Source organism: Salvia hispanica, chromosome 3 (genome assembly GCF_029641045.1).
Source record: "Salvia hispanica isolate PSC_SH4W2 chromosome 3, Shi_PSC_v1, whole genome shotgun sequence".
NCBI lineage: Eukaryota > Viridiplantae > Streptophyta > Magnoliopsida > Lamiales > Lamiaceae > Salvia > Salvia hispanica.
This window is the reverse complement of record NC_142694.1, coordinates 21306108-21321122: the sequence shown is the minus strand read 5'-3', so window position 1 is coordinate 21321122 and position 15015 is coordinate 21306108. Positions and strand designations below refer to the sequence as shown.

Sequence of the window (15015 nt, the reverse complement as noted above, 5' to 3'; positions counted from 1 at the left end):
GTGAATAATCTGTCCAAATTTGAAATTGTGTCGCAAATATGAAGTGAGTGATGTGATGATGTAGTTGGTCTGTTGAACTATTTTGCTTGAAGCATATGTAAAGCGCAAATTTCTTGTGTATTTTCTATTCATAAAGTTCCAAATTATCAAGGTTTAATTGTCAATTAGAAATGCATTCAGAGAGTGGAGAAAGAGTTGAGCTGTAATAATATTAATAATAGTGAAATAATGTCACAATACATTCAATCTGTTATCGAACGTTGTTACATTCTCCAAACCCTCAAACAAGAATTATAGATACCAAGTAGTACATAAAAGCAATTATTTGTAGGATCATATGTCGAAACATTTTTTCAAAGAAAGACAGAGAATGGAGAAGATGAATACAAGGATTATAAAAGAATAGCTTTAACGACGAAGCAGAAATGATGTCTCTTGAAGTAGTATTACATGTCCATCGACAACAAATCACAAAACGCTGGCCATCTCAACACATTCTCAACAATCACCGATCTACAATACAGCAAAAAGAAATTATAAAAACTAGTTTAGCCATTAGCTGCTAGAAAACAAGCAAAAAAACAATTTAGAGATTAAGACTGTGGTTTAAAGTGCCAGTTATCCTCAGAGTATTATAGCTTAAACAAAAACGAGAGAATCAGAAAACCTTCAAGCCTCAAATCAGCCAATGAGCAGGAATCATAACCCTGAACGAAAAAAAAGAAGAGGAAAGGCCGAGTCAAAGGTAATGCTAGCATTGATTTCTTTTCTATTCCCTTTATCACTATAATGTCAATCTTGAAGCAATACGAGAATAGAAGTCGATAAGTATGTCACACAAACAATTTGGAAATGACCATACTTGCTGATTTTACACAAAGAAAAGTTACAAACTTGAAGAATCTTTGTTCAGCAACGAAATCAACTAAAATAGTTTCCTTTTTTTAACAGTTGATGAACTTATTCTATGCCCAAAGAGGATCACTACTAAGAACTCTCTGCATAAGTCTACCTATATGACAACGAAAATAAAACTTGGCTCGAAAAATCCAATAGTCATCATACATCATCGTTGGTATCTGATGAACACAATGTATTAGTACTAAATATCAACAAATTTCTCAAAATAATCAGAACTGCAATAATCTATCCACAGAATCAAGCTCCCAAATCTGATTAACAAAAATCTAAAATGAACTCTCTACCAACAAACCTCTTAAACTTATTTAAAAATCATCAATTCAGAAAGGATAACTAAAAACACTTAATGTATCATAGCTATAACATAATTTGGTCTTCATTTAAGATAATGGCAGAATATCATAACAGACTTCTATATTTCCCCTAAAATTATTCACTCACAGAAAATGATAGGATGAAAATGGCATAATTTGATTAATTCCAAATTACATAACTAAAAAGGCGCAGCAGAACTGACCTTCAATGCTCCAACCGTGGCCGCGAGGCGCGAGGGATAGCATAGAATTTAGGACGGCGGAGGCGGTGGCGGTGTGGTGCGGCAACATCGACATTACGCTAACACAGCTCAACTCAACGGGAGACCTAAATTCGGAGAATAGTTAATCGGAAATCGATGAAACGAGAATTGAGAATGGAATCGTTGAAAGGAGAAAAAAAGCCCTAATTCGGCAGTGGAACCTGAAAATGCGAGCGGAGAGCGGAGTTTGCGATGGGACGCGGAATGGAGAGGGAGCCGCCCTAGGCTTGACGCCGGCTGATATAGTCGCGGAGGCGCTGCGCGCGGCCGAGCGGAAGGCTGATCTGGCGGCGAAGGCGGCCATGGTGTGGTTGTTGACTAGAGAGTGAGGGAGGTTGGGCTTTGGCTTGGGTTTTAGGCGTTGATACTCAAATCAGGGATTTCCAAAACATATTCATTTCAGCAAAATTAAACTGAGTTTTTTCAGTTTAAATATTTAGTAAAAGTTTTTAATTAATTTTATAAGTTTGTCCATTTTTTTTAGAATGTATGGAGTATGAGATAAATAAATTGGAGCATATATGTTATTTTATGTTTGTGAGTAACTAAACCACAATGAAATCAAATGCTTCATCAACCAACCCAACTCCTTCTCTAAAAAGAATAAAAAGTCTTCCAAGACAATTTCGTTCCATGCGCAGATTATCTATGCAATCCCGATCAAAATCTAGTAAGATAATTGACTTGGGTAGGTATGCAAGCCAAACGATAAAATAAACGACTTGTCTAGTTCTTTTTAATCCGCGTAGAACCATTATTAAGTTGAGACAATTCATGGAGAATGATCATGGTCTGTGTATGAAGAAAGAATCATGGTCCGTGTGTGATATATCTTGAACCTCCACTCATAATATCAACGAATTAGATTCAAGGAACAAAACTGCTCTCAACTGAAATGTATGACAGTATGCATGTTTAATTAAGTGTCGACCATAAGTACATCAGTATGCCATAAACCATGTGAGTTAAATCGAAATCTATTATCCTAAGATTTTAATTTGCATGAAAAACAAGTTCCATTATGAATTTGTATTAATCAAGCAAAAGATGTACAACCCTATAAGATAGTTTTTGACACAAGTGTTTGTGCAATTAAATCTTAGTAAAGAATGATCTCTAAAAACAAACACCAATCCATTGAAGTATAATTCATTCTGAAAAAAATTATACCTTACTTTGTTTGAAGTAGAGAAATATAGTTGCATGTGTTTAGTGGTGAAGCCAGAACTTTAATGTTAGAAGGTCCAATTTACTCTTAGAGAGTTGTGAGATATTTTTTGTTTCTTCATCGCCAAAAACTGATGCGATCTAGGTGGGGACTGTAAGAAAGATGGATAACTAAATAACTTTAAAACATAATTTACTAATAATATTGATAAGATAAATTTATAGAACAAAAATCATGATAAAACTAAATAAAAGGAACTTTGTGAAGCTAAAAGAATTCAATCTACCAGATTTTGGGTGCTTGCAGGAATCGAGCTCTAAACTGATGGTAAGAAGACGGAGTCATCATCCACCTACACTAGGTATCGGTACTTGACTTACGGATATATGTATAAACACAGAAATTGGTGGGGGACCATGGGCCCTTCTCGCCCCTCCCTTATATGGCTTCGCCAGTGTATGGGTTACTTTCTTCGGCAACTCCAATATTTGGAACAAGAAACAGAGCTCAAAATGCAATAGAATTCACACATATCATTTGAAATTTGAATACCCCACCTTGTTTAATTTGATAGTCCATTTGCATTAAATCATATTGCAGTATCAAGATTCCTCAACGAAGCAAATCTGGAGGTTGTGTGAATATAAAATGTTCTAGAGAATTGCGAAATATAAGTTGCACAAAAAATGACGATCAATTTGAAACATTGATATAAATTCGTAGAAGAAAGAAAAATAGTTTATGAGTGATCAGGGTGTAGAGATACATGCAAACTACGATTAAAAAACAGAGAAAAAAAAGAGCTCAGCAAATGGTCTACGGAGAAGAGGGACATAGGAGAGAGGTGTCGTTGAGGATTAGGCCAAGAAAGGAGAAAAAAATTCAATGGTCAAGTATACCAAATGGCAGTGGTAATTAAGCCCACTGATAACTCTTTCACATATGAATTTATAGAGGCCCCACTAAATATATTTATTTCTTTATAAAAAGAATATATCCAAAAATTTAGGAGTTGCTAATTTGCTATATAACTTATACTTCTAATTTAGCACTCAGAGTTACAAATTGTTTCGTCCTTTTAAGTTATATGAATTTAATAAAATAAAATACATGAAATATTATATATTACTCGTATATTTTGTTTTTAGAATTTACTCCTTATATAGACAGACCAGGACTTAATATAAAAAAATAGTTTTCAGATCATTTACTCCTTATATAGACAGACGAGGACTTAATATAAAAAAATAGTTTTCAGATCATTTACTTATTACTATCATTTAATTATTCATACATGTAAAATACTCCCTCCGTCCCCCTTTAGCAGTCCCATTGACTTTTTTGTCCTCATTTTGTAAAAATGATAAAAAATAGTTAAAGAGGAGAAATGGTAAATTAAGAGAGAGAATAATATAGAGAAGAGTCTTATCTACATTATGTCTATCTTACTTTACCATTTCTCCACTTTAACTATTTTTTATCATTTTTAGAAAAAGAGGGCAGAAAATTCAACGGGACTGCTAAAGCGGGACGGAGGGAGTAGTAAATATGGAGTACTATAAGAATGAAATAATATAATCACTCGTAATTTCGTAAATAACTGCTATTTGACAAGAAAAAAATAGAAATAAGAAATTTAAGTTATCATTACAAACAAAACACTGCCATTTCATTCTTATATTATCTATAATTAAATCATAAATAAAATTCAGTAGCTTTACGTCAACTATGTGAAATTATGAATGATTATATAGTTTCATTCTTATATTATTTTACCATTTCATAAATATGAGTAATTATACTATTAAATATAAACTTAGCTAATAATAGTAAATAACATGAAAATTGATCATGTTATATTAAATCCTCGCCTGTCTAAAAACAAAATATTATATAATATTTCATATATTTTATTTTGTTAAATTCATGTTCTTGTTGATAACTATTAGGATTAAACAATTTATAACTCATAGTGCAAGAAATTTAGTCAAAAAAACATAAGTATATTAATTTATAGTAGTAGTATTAGTTTCCAAATTTCAAAATAATATCTATTTTATTAAAGAAATTAATGTATTTATGGGGTCTCTATAAATCCATATGTCAATAGATTATTAGTGGGCACACCATGTCACACTGCCATTTGATATGCTTTGACTACTGAATTTTTTCTTCCAAGAAAGACTTTTTTCGGATATTAATTTTGTTTCATGAACCATGACACTGTGTTTGAGAACGAAAAAAGAAACCTCATCTCGAGCACGGAAAAATTAACATCCTAGAGGCAATATAGACCCCGAGCTTTTGCGAGGCAACGTTTTTTTGCGGGCTTTGGAAAATAGACTTAGGAAGAGCGTAATTTTCTAGGCTTTTACATGCCATTTAACTACCCCCTTGTTATTCTCTTGAGTAGAGAATTGAAAATAGAGAAAATTTAATTCTCTTGACATATACTCTCTCCGTCCTAGATAATTTGACTCGGTATTCTATTTCGGACCGTCCCACATAATTCGTCCCATTTCACTTTTACTATTTTTGGTAGTGAACCTTATATTCCACTAACTCATTTCTACTCACATTTTATTATAAAACTAATACTTTAAAAGTAGGATCCATATCCCACCAACTTTTCCTATAAAACATAAAGTTTTATAGGAAAATTTCTAGCTTTCTTTCGTAGAACTATTATATTGAGAATTGTTCTTGCACCGGGTTGAAATGCGCGTTGATACTAAAAATAGTGAATTCAAATGCCGGATTCGATCAATCATGAAAAATAAACTACGAAACAAGTAAGTTCTTTATATGTTAGGGCATCCGCAATGGGGCGGACATCGTCCGTCGCATCGTCCGCCACTGCAGCATCGCGGACGATGGGTACATCGTCCGCGGACGATGCGCGGAGGATACCCATCGTCCGTCGCATCGTCCGCCACTGTGGACGAGGCGGACGATGGGTCACGGACGATGCGACGCTGTTTAGTTTTTTTTTTTAATTCTATTAAATTTTCAAAACCTATATATATCAAATTCACTTCATTTTTCACACTTCATTTTTCTCACTTCACTCTCATCAAATTCACTACATTTTCAAGCAAGATGGATTCCGGAGATTATCCGAATAGTCCGATGTTTGGTGGTGCACGATGGCCGGGTACAAAACCCGAAGAATACCGGCCATTCGACACCAACGCCGAGTACGATCCTGACTTTTCCAACGATTCATACGGGCTGTCCGATATGGAGCCGTCTCTACACCGCCCCTCCGCCGCCGCCGGGTCCGCCACCAAGAAGAAGTGGACAAAGGCATGAGCCCAGAAGTTGCCTACAACGGAGGTGTGTGAAGAGTTCGCCCCGGGCAGGACGAACTACTCCGACCCCGAATCCATCGTCTTGACGAGATGTTGGATTGATTTTTCCAGGGATCCGGTGTACGCCAACAACCAGAGGGTGACTGCGTATTGGGAGCGCATCGCCGAGAAATACAACGCGGCCAAGCCGGCGAACGCGTACAAGCGCCACAGGGAGCAGCTCCGCAAGCACTGGGATCAAATAAAGAAGCAGGTAAATTTGTTCGTGTCGGAGTACGAGAAGTGCGAGAGGGAGCAGGCCAGTGGCGAGAGTCTCGCGGATGTGCGGGACAAAGCGATGCAGTCGTACATTTCATTGTACGGCGATTTCAAGCACTACCAGTCTTGGGCGCTCTTGAGGGACAAGCAAAAGTTCGTTGGTGGTGTGATTCCCCAATCGACGGCGGTGATGAGGAGGGCGTCGAAGCGCACCTTCAATGATTATACAAGTAGTGATAGCGGCGCGTCTCCGATGGACCTCAACAGTCCGGTGTTCGAGGATGAGAGTTCCGGCACACCGATGTCCTCCCGGCGTCCCCCTGGCGTCAAGGCTGCCAAGGGCAAGGGCAATGCCACATCTTCCTCCGCCGCGCCGCCTGAGCAAGCCCCGTCGCCGACCCCGAGTTCGATGCCGTCCGCGACTTCGACCACGGCCCATGTTTAATATTTTTATTTACATTTGCAAACATAATAAAAATATAAATACAAAATAGTGAAATGCTTAGGGCGTCGCTTAGGGCGGGCTATAGTCCGCCCCACTGCAGGTGGAATAGGAGGAGGATAAAATGCTGACGTGGCGGTGCATAGGGCGTCGCTTAGGGCGTCCCATTATGGATGCCCTTATGTTTAAAAACATAACCTGTATTAATGGCGAATCTAGTGTATCCTATCCATTAGATGAAGCTAGAAATTCCCAACAATCCTTGGGTGCTTATTTTTCGCACTCGCAAAATGCTCGGTATGCTTTTTATGCTTAGTGAATACTCAGAGAATTGTTTAGTAAATACCAACTAAATTAAAATGGTTGTTGCTGCTGTTCTAGGCGATAGATTATTAGAGCATCTCTAATGGTCGGCTAGCGATCGGCTAGCCGATTCGTCGCGCTGGCCGATCGGCTAGCTGAACCATTGGAGTCGGCGAGCGCTTCGGTGTGGGCTGGCCGATCGCTCGGCGCTGGCCGATCGGCTAGCCGCCATTGTGGCGGCCCGATCGGCCAGCGCCGATTTTTGTTTTATTTTTTGTTTTTTTTTTTATTTTAAAAACCTATATAAACGCGATTTTCGTTTCATTTTCATTTGCACCACTTGTTTTAACGAGTTTTCTCTCTCTCTAACTTTCTGTACAAGAGCATCATCGAGCGATGGAACACAACAACGAGTCCAGTCCAGCGACGAGTGGATCTCAGACTCCCACGGTACCTGTGGGATCTGGATGGGGGCAGATGGGTCCGGGGTTTAACATCCCTTGGAATCAGATGATGGGGATGATGGCCGGTGCCCCCGGGGGGGGGGGGGGGAGGGGGGCGCAGGGGGGTATGCCGTGGGGGATACCGGGCGGCGGGCAGTCAGCGCCCGGGTTGGGGGTATGCCCCGATGCAGCAGCAGATGATGCTGCAGCAGATGATGGGGATGATGTGGCAGGGGGGGATGCAACACGGTATGCATCCCGGGATGCAGGGGGGGGTACAGGGGTCACCGGGAGGGGACACGGTATATCGGCCCTCGCTTGATTTTTTGACGGCTTCGTCTCACACGTCGACCCCAGTGGAGACGCAGTTCACTGGCGATGACCTTCTGTCATTGCATGATATGGGGATCGATCTCGGGGATCCGGATACTCCCGTTCCAGCGAGGCGGGCCGCGCCGAACAAGAAGACGAGGGGGAAGGCCAAGGCGGTCGGCGAGTCATCGCAGCCTGCTGTTGACGACACCCCTGGCCGGAGGAAGTGGACGGAGGATGAGTACGCTGGGGTGGCCAGGGGGTGGTTGGAGGTGTGCGACGATCCGCTGGTTGCGAACAACCAGCGGATCGTCAACATGTGGGCGAAGATCAGAGCTGCCTATAGGAGGCACTGCCCGCACGGGAAGGACTTCAGCCCAGAGGAGGTCCGGAAGGGGTGGGAGCGCACCAGGGCCGCGGTGGGCCGTTTTGCGAATTTGTACGCCAACGCCCTCCGTCAGCTCAGTAGTGGGCAGAATGAGGACGACGCCCGGAGGATCGCCGCGAGTCAGTTCCCCTTAGCGGGGAAATATAAGGAGTTCACCTTTTGGGAGTGCTTCTTGTTGCTGAAGGACTCCGAGAAGTTCCGCACGGGGCACGACGCTGGGTGGCCGAAGAAGCAGCGACTGAATTATAGCGGCGACTACAGCGGCAGCAGCGGCGGATCCCACGAACTCTCCCCGGATGCTGAGTAGTTTCCATCCCCTCCTTCATTTACTGGTCGCCCCCGCCCGGTTGGACAGAAGCGGGCGCAGCGGGCTGCGAGGGGCGGATCCCCCCTATCGCCCCGCGAGGTCCAGTCCTCCGCCCTCCCACCCGCCCCACTCGAGTACACTCTCCATTCGCGTAACCATACGCGGGATCAGATGTACAAGGTCTTCCCAGAGTGGAGGGCCGCCACTGACCCCACGGAGAAGATGTTTCTTCACGAGATGCTCGAGAGCATGCGGGTTGATTTGGAAATCGCGAGGGCACGACTAGCGGGTTCCGACGTGGGCTCAGATACCACGGGCGGCGGCGGCGACGGCGACGGCGATGAGGAGTAGAGAGTGGCGGGGCTCGTGTGTTGAAGCCCTTTTTTTTTTTAAAAAAATCATGTACTTTTTTAAAAAAATCTTTGTACTTTTTTTTAATGGAATGGATTAATTTTTCCGTATATGTGTCGTAAATTTAATTCCGTATTTTAATCGTAATTTTAATTCCGTAAATGTAGTATATTTTGAATTATTTTTATTGCGGCTGGCCTATGGCTGGCCTAAATCTGATGTGGCAGGTAGATTTTTTAGTGTTGCTGATGTGGCAGGGGAGAGAATGGCTGACCTATTGCTGGCCTATGTACCATTGCCGATGCTCTTAGATTTTCATAAAGAAAAAGTGTAAAAAAGCTCAAAACTATTTTTAAGTACACAAACATAGTATATAGTTTAATTATAAGGTATCATATCAATTTTATATTATGTACTTAAAAGTATACAGAAATCCTCAAATAATTGTAAAAACCTCTTCAAAGTAAATACGGAGTTGTACTATTAGCTTCCGAGATACAAATAACAGCTGTAGATTAATTACAATCTAACGGCCTAAAATCCTCGGCCAAAATGACACATATGATTGCCACGTCAAGAATCCGAAGCAACTCCACATAAGCAATCCGAAACAACATCTCCATAAAAATTATCATCCGTCAGATGAAAAACTAATCAACGGCTCACAAAGCTCTACGTCCCGCCACAATTTTGAAAGCACCAATTATAAAATTCCCCCATTTCCTTCTTTCAATCACTCACTCAAAATTCTCAATCTTCTCTGCGTTATTTCCCAAATCCAAAAACCCTAGCATTTCTCATCAATGGCCCGCACCAAGCAAACCGCCCGCAAATCCACCGGCGGAAAGGCGCCGAGGAAGCAGCTCGCGACCAAGGCGGCCAGGAAATCTGCCCCCGCCACCGGCGGAGTGAAGAAGCCCCACCGCTTCCGCCCCGGAACCGTCGCTCTCCGTGAGATCCGAAAGTATCAGAAGTCCACCGAGCTACTCATCAGGAAGCTGCCGTTCCAGAGGCTCGTCCGTGAGATCGCTCAGGATTTCAAGACGGATCTGAGGTTTCAGAGCTCCGCCGTGGCTGCGCTCCAGGAGGCGGCGGAGGCCTACCTCGTCGGACTTTTCGAAGACACTAACCTCTGCGCTATTCACGCAAAGCGAGTCACGATTATGCCCAAGGACATTCAGCTGGCTAGGAGGATTAGGGGCGAGAGGGCGTAATTGTAACTAGATGCTTTTGTTTATGGTAATTGGGTTCTTTTACCCTCCAATGGAATTGAAATTGTAACGTTTCCTCACTTTGTCAATGAATGTTATGATTTTATGGCCAATTGATTCCTTTCTAATCGGTCTTACAAATTAATTCCCTGTTGATGGATTGTTTAAGTTTATTAACAATGGCTAATGTTGATTTTGTTCCTTCATAATATGTTTATTGCTCCCTTTATGCAGATGATTTGCTAGTATGAATTACTTTGTCACACTTTGCTAATTTGATTGGTTAAATTTGTGTGGATTTTACCATGTTTCCTGTTTTTAGGCTAAAATTAAGCATAATCATCCATTTTCCTATTTTCCCTCACCTTATCTGTTGAATACTGCTTCAGGTTGGAAAAAACCTTGTCCCATAAACCCCATCCCCCCTTACCATCATTGTTTCGCTGTGTGTATCTTGCTTCAATTATCAAAAAACATTGATTTGGTGTCTGTATATATACATATACATTCTTGTTTGTAAGAGTGAATTGTGTTTATATATGCAAGAAGAAAAATGGGGGGGAAGGTCTATCTAAGAACTGACCGGTTTGATGTGAAGCTGGAAGGGATTACCTTCAAGCTGAAGGATTTTGATAATCTATGCAGGATGGATTTCCTCTTCCCGGACGGGAAGATCTGGGATGGCCCTCCCGTTGTGGGGGTGGATGTGATGCGCCACCCTCGTGATCCTTCCATTCTGCTCGTGTTGTTGTGCTTTGGCGTTGGCTGTGTGATTCTTAGGGTTGCAGCAGGGGAGCCCCTGCCAGCCACGATTTGCAGGTTCCTTTCGGACAAGAGGATTCACTTTGTAGCGTTCGGGATTCCTGAGAAGCAAGAGTTGTTCCCTTTCAAGGAGTTGGGGCTGAAAACGAGGAAGGTCGATGTTGGCTATTTGGCTGCCAAGACGCTGAATCAGCCCAAATGCAGGAAATGGGATCTGCCTATGCTGGCAAGGAGGATCCTCGGGATCAAGAAGATGGCCGGGTTGACAGACGCCTCCTCTCCAGAGAGGCATGCCATCAAGTCTGCCATATGCAGGGTCTTCATCACCAGCATCATCGGCCTTGGGCTGCTGAATGCGGATGGCTCCAAGCTTGATGCTGAATCCCCCAGCAGGCGTAGCTTGTTCCTCAGGAACTTGAACTCCTTTGGCTCCTTCGCAGAAGGGTTGTTCAAGAACAGGAAGAAGACAGGCAAGCTTGAACGCGTGGGCAGTGTCTTGGTTCGGATAGGAGATAGTGATGATCTATCCAGTCAAGATCTCCGTGGAAGCGATGATGACACGAGGTCTTCGGAGAAAATGCCCTTGAAAGGGATCTTGAAATGCCCATCATCTACAGGTTTGAGGAGCTGCAAATCGGTTAGGTATGAGGATGAGTCTTCTGCATCAGAAATGCTTAAAAGAGCTAATTCCAAAGGGCATAATGTAAGCTTCAACTGCTGATTAACCTGTGTATATATGTTGTTTGGGGGATTGAGTTTTCAGCACTTGCAATTATTGTATATATTGGCATTTTCTTCAAGTGCTTCAACCAAGAAGCATCATGCATTATTTGTAAAATGGAATAATGTAACATTTGATGTACATAAGAGCCCAATTCTCTAGTAGATTTCATGGCACTCGTCAATAATATTTCTTCCATCTCAACTAAAATGACACATTATCCTTTTAAATTTGTAGCAAATAAGATGATACTTCATCGGTTCCAATTAAATTGAGTCGCATTTTCTTTGGATGTCAAAACTAAATTGAATTATTTCTTTTTTGACAAAATACAAATCTAATCATTTTTATTCACCAACTTTATTCTCTCTTGATCTCATTTGTTTCTCTCCTATTTTATTTTATTTTCAATGAACCAGTCACACAATTGCTTAATACATGCCCAAAAATTTTGTCCAACTTAGTTAGGACGGAGGGAGTACATTTTTTTTTTTTGAAAAATAAAGTACTAATTTGTTTTCTCTAATTATTGCAGCCAACCGTTTTTCTTTCTTTCTACTAAATACTCAATCCTCTTTCTTTTGCATTTAATACATACATCCATCTTTTCTCTTTCAAATTGAACATATTAATCAATAACTCTAAAAATCTTGTGTCATCTGAAAAATGTGTCATCTGAGTCGGAATGGAGGGAGTAATCTTAATAGATGTACCAAATTATCATCTTAGTCGGAATGGAGGGAGTAATCTTAATAGATGTACCAAATTATACTCCCTCTGTCCCACATAATTTTACACACTTTGACTCGGCACGGATTTTAAGAAATGTAATGGAAAGTGAGTTAAAATAGTTGGTGGGATGTGGGTCCTACTTTTAAAGTATTAGTTTTATAATAAAATGTGAGTAGGAATGGATTAGTGGATTATGGGGTCCACTACCAAAAATAGTAAAAGTGAAATGAGTAAAATTATGTGGGACGGAGGGAGTATAATTATGAGTTACTATAATACTCTCTCCATCGCTAAAGAATATGCACTTTGGGTTCGACATGAATTTTAATGCAAAATTGGTAAAGTAAGAGAGGGTTAGAGAGAAAAAGTAATTAAAGTAGTGTTAGTAGGGAATGAGTCCCACCTTATTAGAGAGAAAAGAAATTTCAAAATTGAAAAGTACATATTCTTTTTGGACGGACTAAAAAAAAAGAATGTATATTCTTGTGGGACACAGAAAGCGAAATCTAGGGTATTACATGGGTTGTAATTTGAAGTATAAGACCTTATTTTGTAGCCATTTTTAAGATTAAAAAATCAATTCACGATGTCCCCTGTTTTTCTCTTTCTATTTTCATAATGGTAAACAACTAATTTCGTAATTTGTCGTGTAATATTTCTTCGAATTTAATTGTCTAATTCAAGTATTAAATGACTATTATATAAATATTTTGTTAGAATGGCTAAAATAATATTTCAAACAATCCTAAATAACTTTTAAAATTTCCCAGTGCTTAAATTAGGAATGTGTTTGATTCTCACTACACCCCGATCTTTAATTTGTAAAAAGTTACTCCCTCCGTCCCACTGAAAATGACCCACTTTCCTTTTTAGTTTGTCCCATTCAAGATGACCCATTACTTAAAATGGAAATCCCTTTATCTCTACTTTATTCCCTCTCTCTTACTTTACTCTCTCATCTAACACACAAAATAAAATCGCATAAAATCCCGTACCGCCCAAGAAAGGGGTCATCTTCCTTGGGACGGAGGGGTACTATAATCTTGAGAGTTACGAGTATGAAAAAAAACTGTTGTTTTGGTGTATAGACTGTCCTAACTCCTAACTTACACCTACAGGCACCCCACAAATTGCATAACAAAATTCAACTACAATTCCTTGTGATTGTAGTACACTCAACTCCAAATCACCAACAAAATCAATAATGCAACTAAATTAGTTCCTTTTAAGCAAGTCCCAATTTCAATATTAAAAGCAACTGAAACCTTAATTTTTGGATGAATTCGTTTGAAAGAGCAATGAAGTATCGAAAGGAATATTTGGATCTGATTTTGGTGCCATGTGGTTTGCTAATTATGTTTTCATACCATCTTTGTCTTCTCTATAGATGCCTCAAGCTCCCTCATACTACCGTCATCGGCTTCGAAAACAACGATAAGAAAATTTGGGTCCAAAAATTTATGCAGGTTCCACTTTTAACCTTTTATTTTTTTATTTATTTTTATTTTTTATTTTTAATTTTTTATATCAACATATCTATCAGCCGATCAAATAACTATATTCTGATTTAAAATAGTCACGAAATTTGATTGATTTTTCGGATAGAGTGACTATTTTGATTTAAAATTGTCACGAAAATGGATTACTAAGTCGGATCGATCCATTGACTATTCTGATTTAAAATTGTCATGAATTTGATTAATTAGTCGGATCGGATCCTGTATGTATTCTGATTTAAAATTGTGATGAAATTTGATTAATTAGTTGGATGTAGCGACTATCCTGATTTAAAATTGTCACGAAATTTGATAAATTAGTCGGAGAATCGCGACGTGAAGATGGCGCTGGACGTGGTGTCAGCGAACATATCCGCGGCGACGTTCCTAGCGTCGGTGTCGCTGACGCTGAGCGCGCTGATCGGGGCGTGGATCGCGAACAACTCGAACATCTTCCAGAGCGAGCTGATCTACGGCGACACGCGGCCGGCGACGATGTCGATCAAGTACATCACGCTCCTGATCTGCTTCCTCCTCGCCTTCTCCTGCTTCGTGCAGTCGTCGCGCTGCTTCATCCACGCCAATTACCTCATCAGCACTCCCCACGCCGACATCGCCACGGAGTACGTCGAATTGGCCGTCGTCCGCGGCGGCGATTTCTGGTCGGTCGGCCTCAGGGCGCTTTACTTCGCCACCGCGCTGCTGCTGTGGTTCTTCGGCCCGATCCCGATGTTTGCGACGTCGCTGACGATGGTGGCGGTCCTCCACTACATGGACAGCGACACCGGGTCGATGAAGAGGAGATGTGGCCGCCGGAGATCGGATGAGAGGGTTTAGATTTGGCGGACTTTTTTGAAGTTTAAAAATATAATACTATAAAAAGTTTTATTTGTATTTTTTTAATACATCATGTCATGTCGTGTATGATTAAACGACGTAATGTAAAAAAAAGATGAAACAAAGATGAAATTTTTGATACGACCATGAGATAATGAATCAAATTTTTTATAATGAAACTTTTCATACCAACATAAAAAAATGTTGAAACATAACGTACCTCATGTGGATAAAACGTTAATGTAAATATACTTGACATAATGTAGTAAAACGTAAATGAAATTTTTTGAATAATTTATACAAACTTTTAACTGTTCGAAACAAAATGAAATGATGATGAGATATTTTATATGAATAGTGTAATTAACTGGATAAAAGAGCAAATAATTTCAAAAAGATTAATTATTTGGGAAGATAGGAATTAATTAATTAACTATATTATCTTCTCTTTCCTTCATTTTCTCCTAATTTATGA

The 15015-nt window shown here is 40.3% G+C and overlaps 4 protein-coding genes across 6 annotated transcripts; 3 read left to right on the top strand and 1 right to left on the bottom strand.

Moving 5' to 3' along the window:
• Positions 1-195: 195 nt before the first annotated feature.
• On the bottom strand, positions 196-1895 carry LOC125213971 (protein NUCLEAR FUSION DEFECTIVE 6, mitochondrial-like). 3 transcript variants are annotated; one of them, XM_048114796.2, is made up of 4 exons: positions 1660-1893; positions 1439-1563; positions 668-707; positions 196-513 (listed from the first exon to the last, which is right to left on the bottom strand). In XM_048114796.2, the coding sequence occupies exons 1-3, from the start codon at positions 1800-1802 to the stop codon at positions 700-702; spliced, it is 276 nt and encodes a 91-aa protein (XP_047970753.1). In that variant the 5' UTR covers positions 1803-1893; the 3' UTR covers positions 196-513; positions 668-699. The 3 variants fall into 3 exon arrangements, with proteins under 3 accessions (XP_047970753.1, XP_047970754.1, XP_047970752.1); XM_048114797.2 differs by lacking the exon at positions 668-707; XM_048114795.2 differs by lacking the exons at positions 196-513; positions 668-707 and adding an exon at positions 723-1079 and having other exon boundaries at positions 1660-1895.
• A 7616-nt stretch (positions 1896-9511) lies between these two features.
• LOC125214244 (histone H3.2) lies at positions 9512-10105 on the top strand. Its single transcript, XM_048115180.2, has one exon. It carries the CDS (start codon positions 9585-9587, stop codon positions 9993-9995), a length of 411 nt encoding a protein of 136 aa, XP_047971137.1. The 5' UTR covers positions 9512-9584; the 3' UTR covers positions 9996-10105.
• Positions 10106-10230: 125 nt separating this feature from the next.
• LOC148930362 (uncharacterized) lies at positions 10231-11534 on the top strand. Its single transcript, XM_089066845.1, has one exon. The coding sequence runs from the start codon at positions 10546-10548 to the stop codon at positions 11473-11475; it is 930 nt and encodes a 309-aa protein (XP_088922971.1). The 5' UTR covers positions 10231-10545; the 3' UTR covers positions 11476-11534.
• Positions 11535-13464: 1930 nt separating this feature from the next.
• On the top strand, positions 13465-14681 carry LOC125217136 (uncharacterized). The gene is made up of 2 exons (XM_048118969.2): positions 13465-13673; positions 14025-14681. Exons 1-2 carry the CDS (start codon positions 13485-13487, stop codon positions 14538-14540), a joined length of 705 nt encoding a protein of 234 aa, XP_047974926.2. The 5' UTR covers positions 13465-13484; the 3' UTR covers positions 14541-14681.
• The last annotated feature ends 334 nt before the right edge of the window (positions 14682-15015 follow it).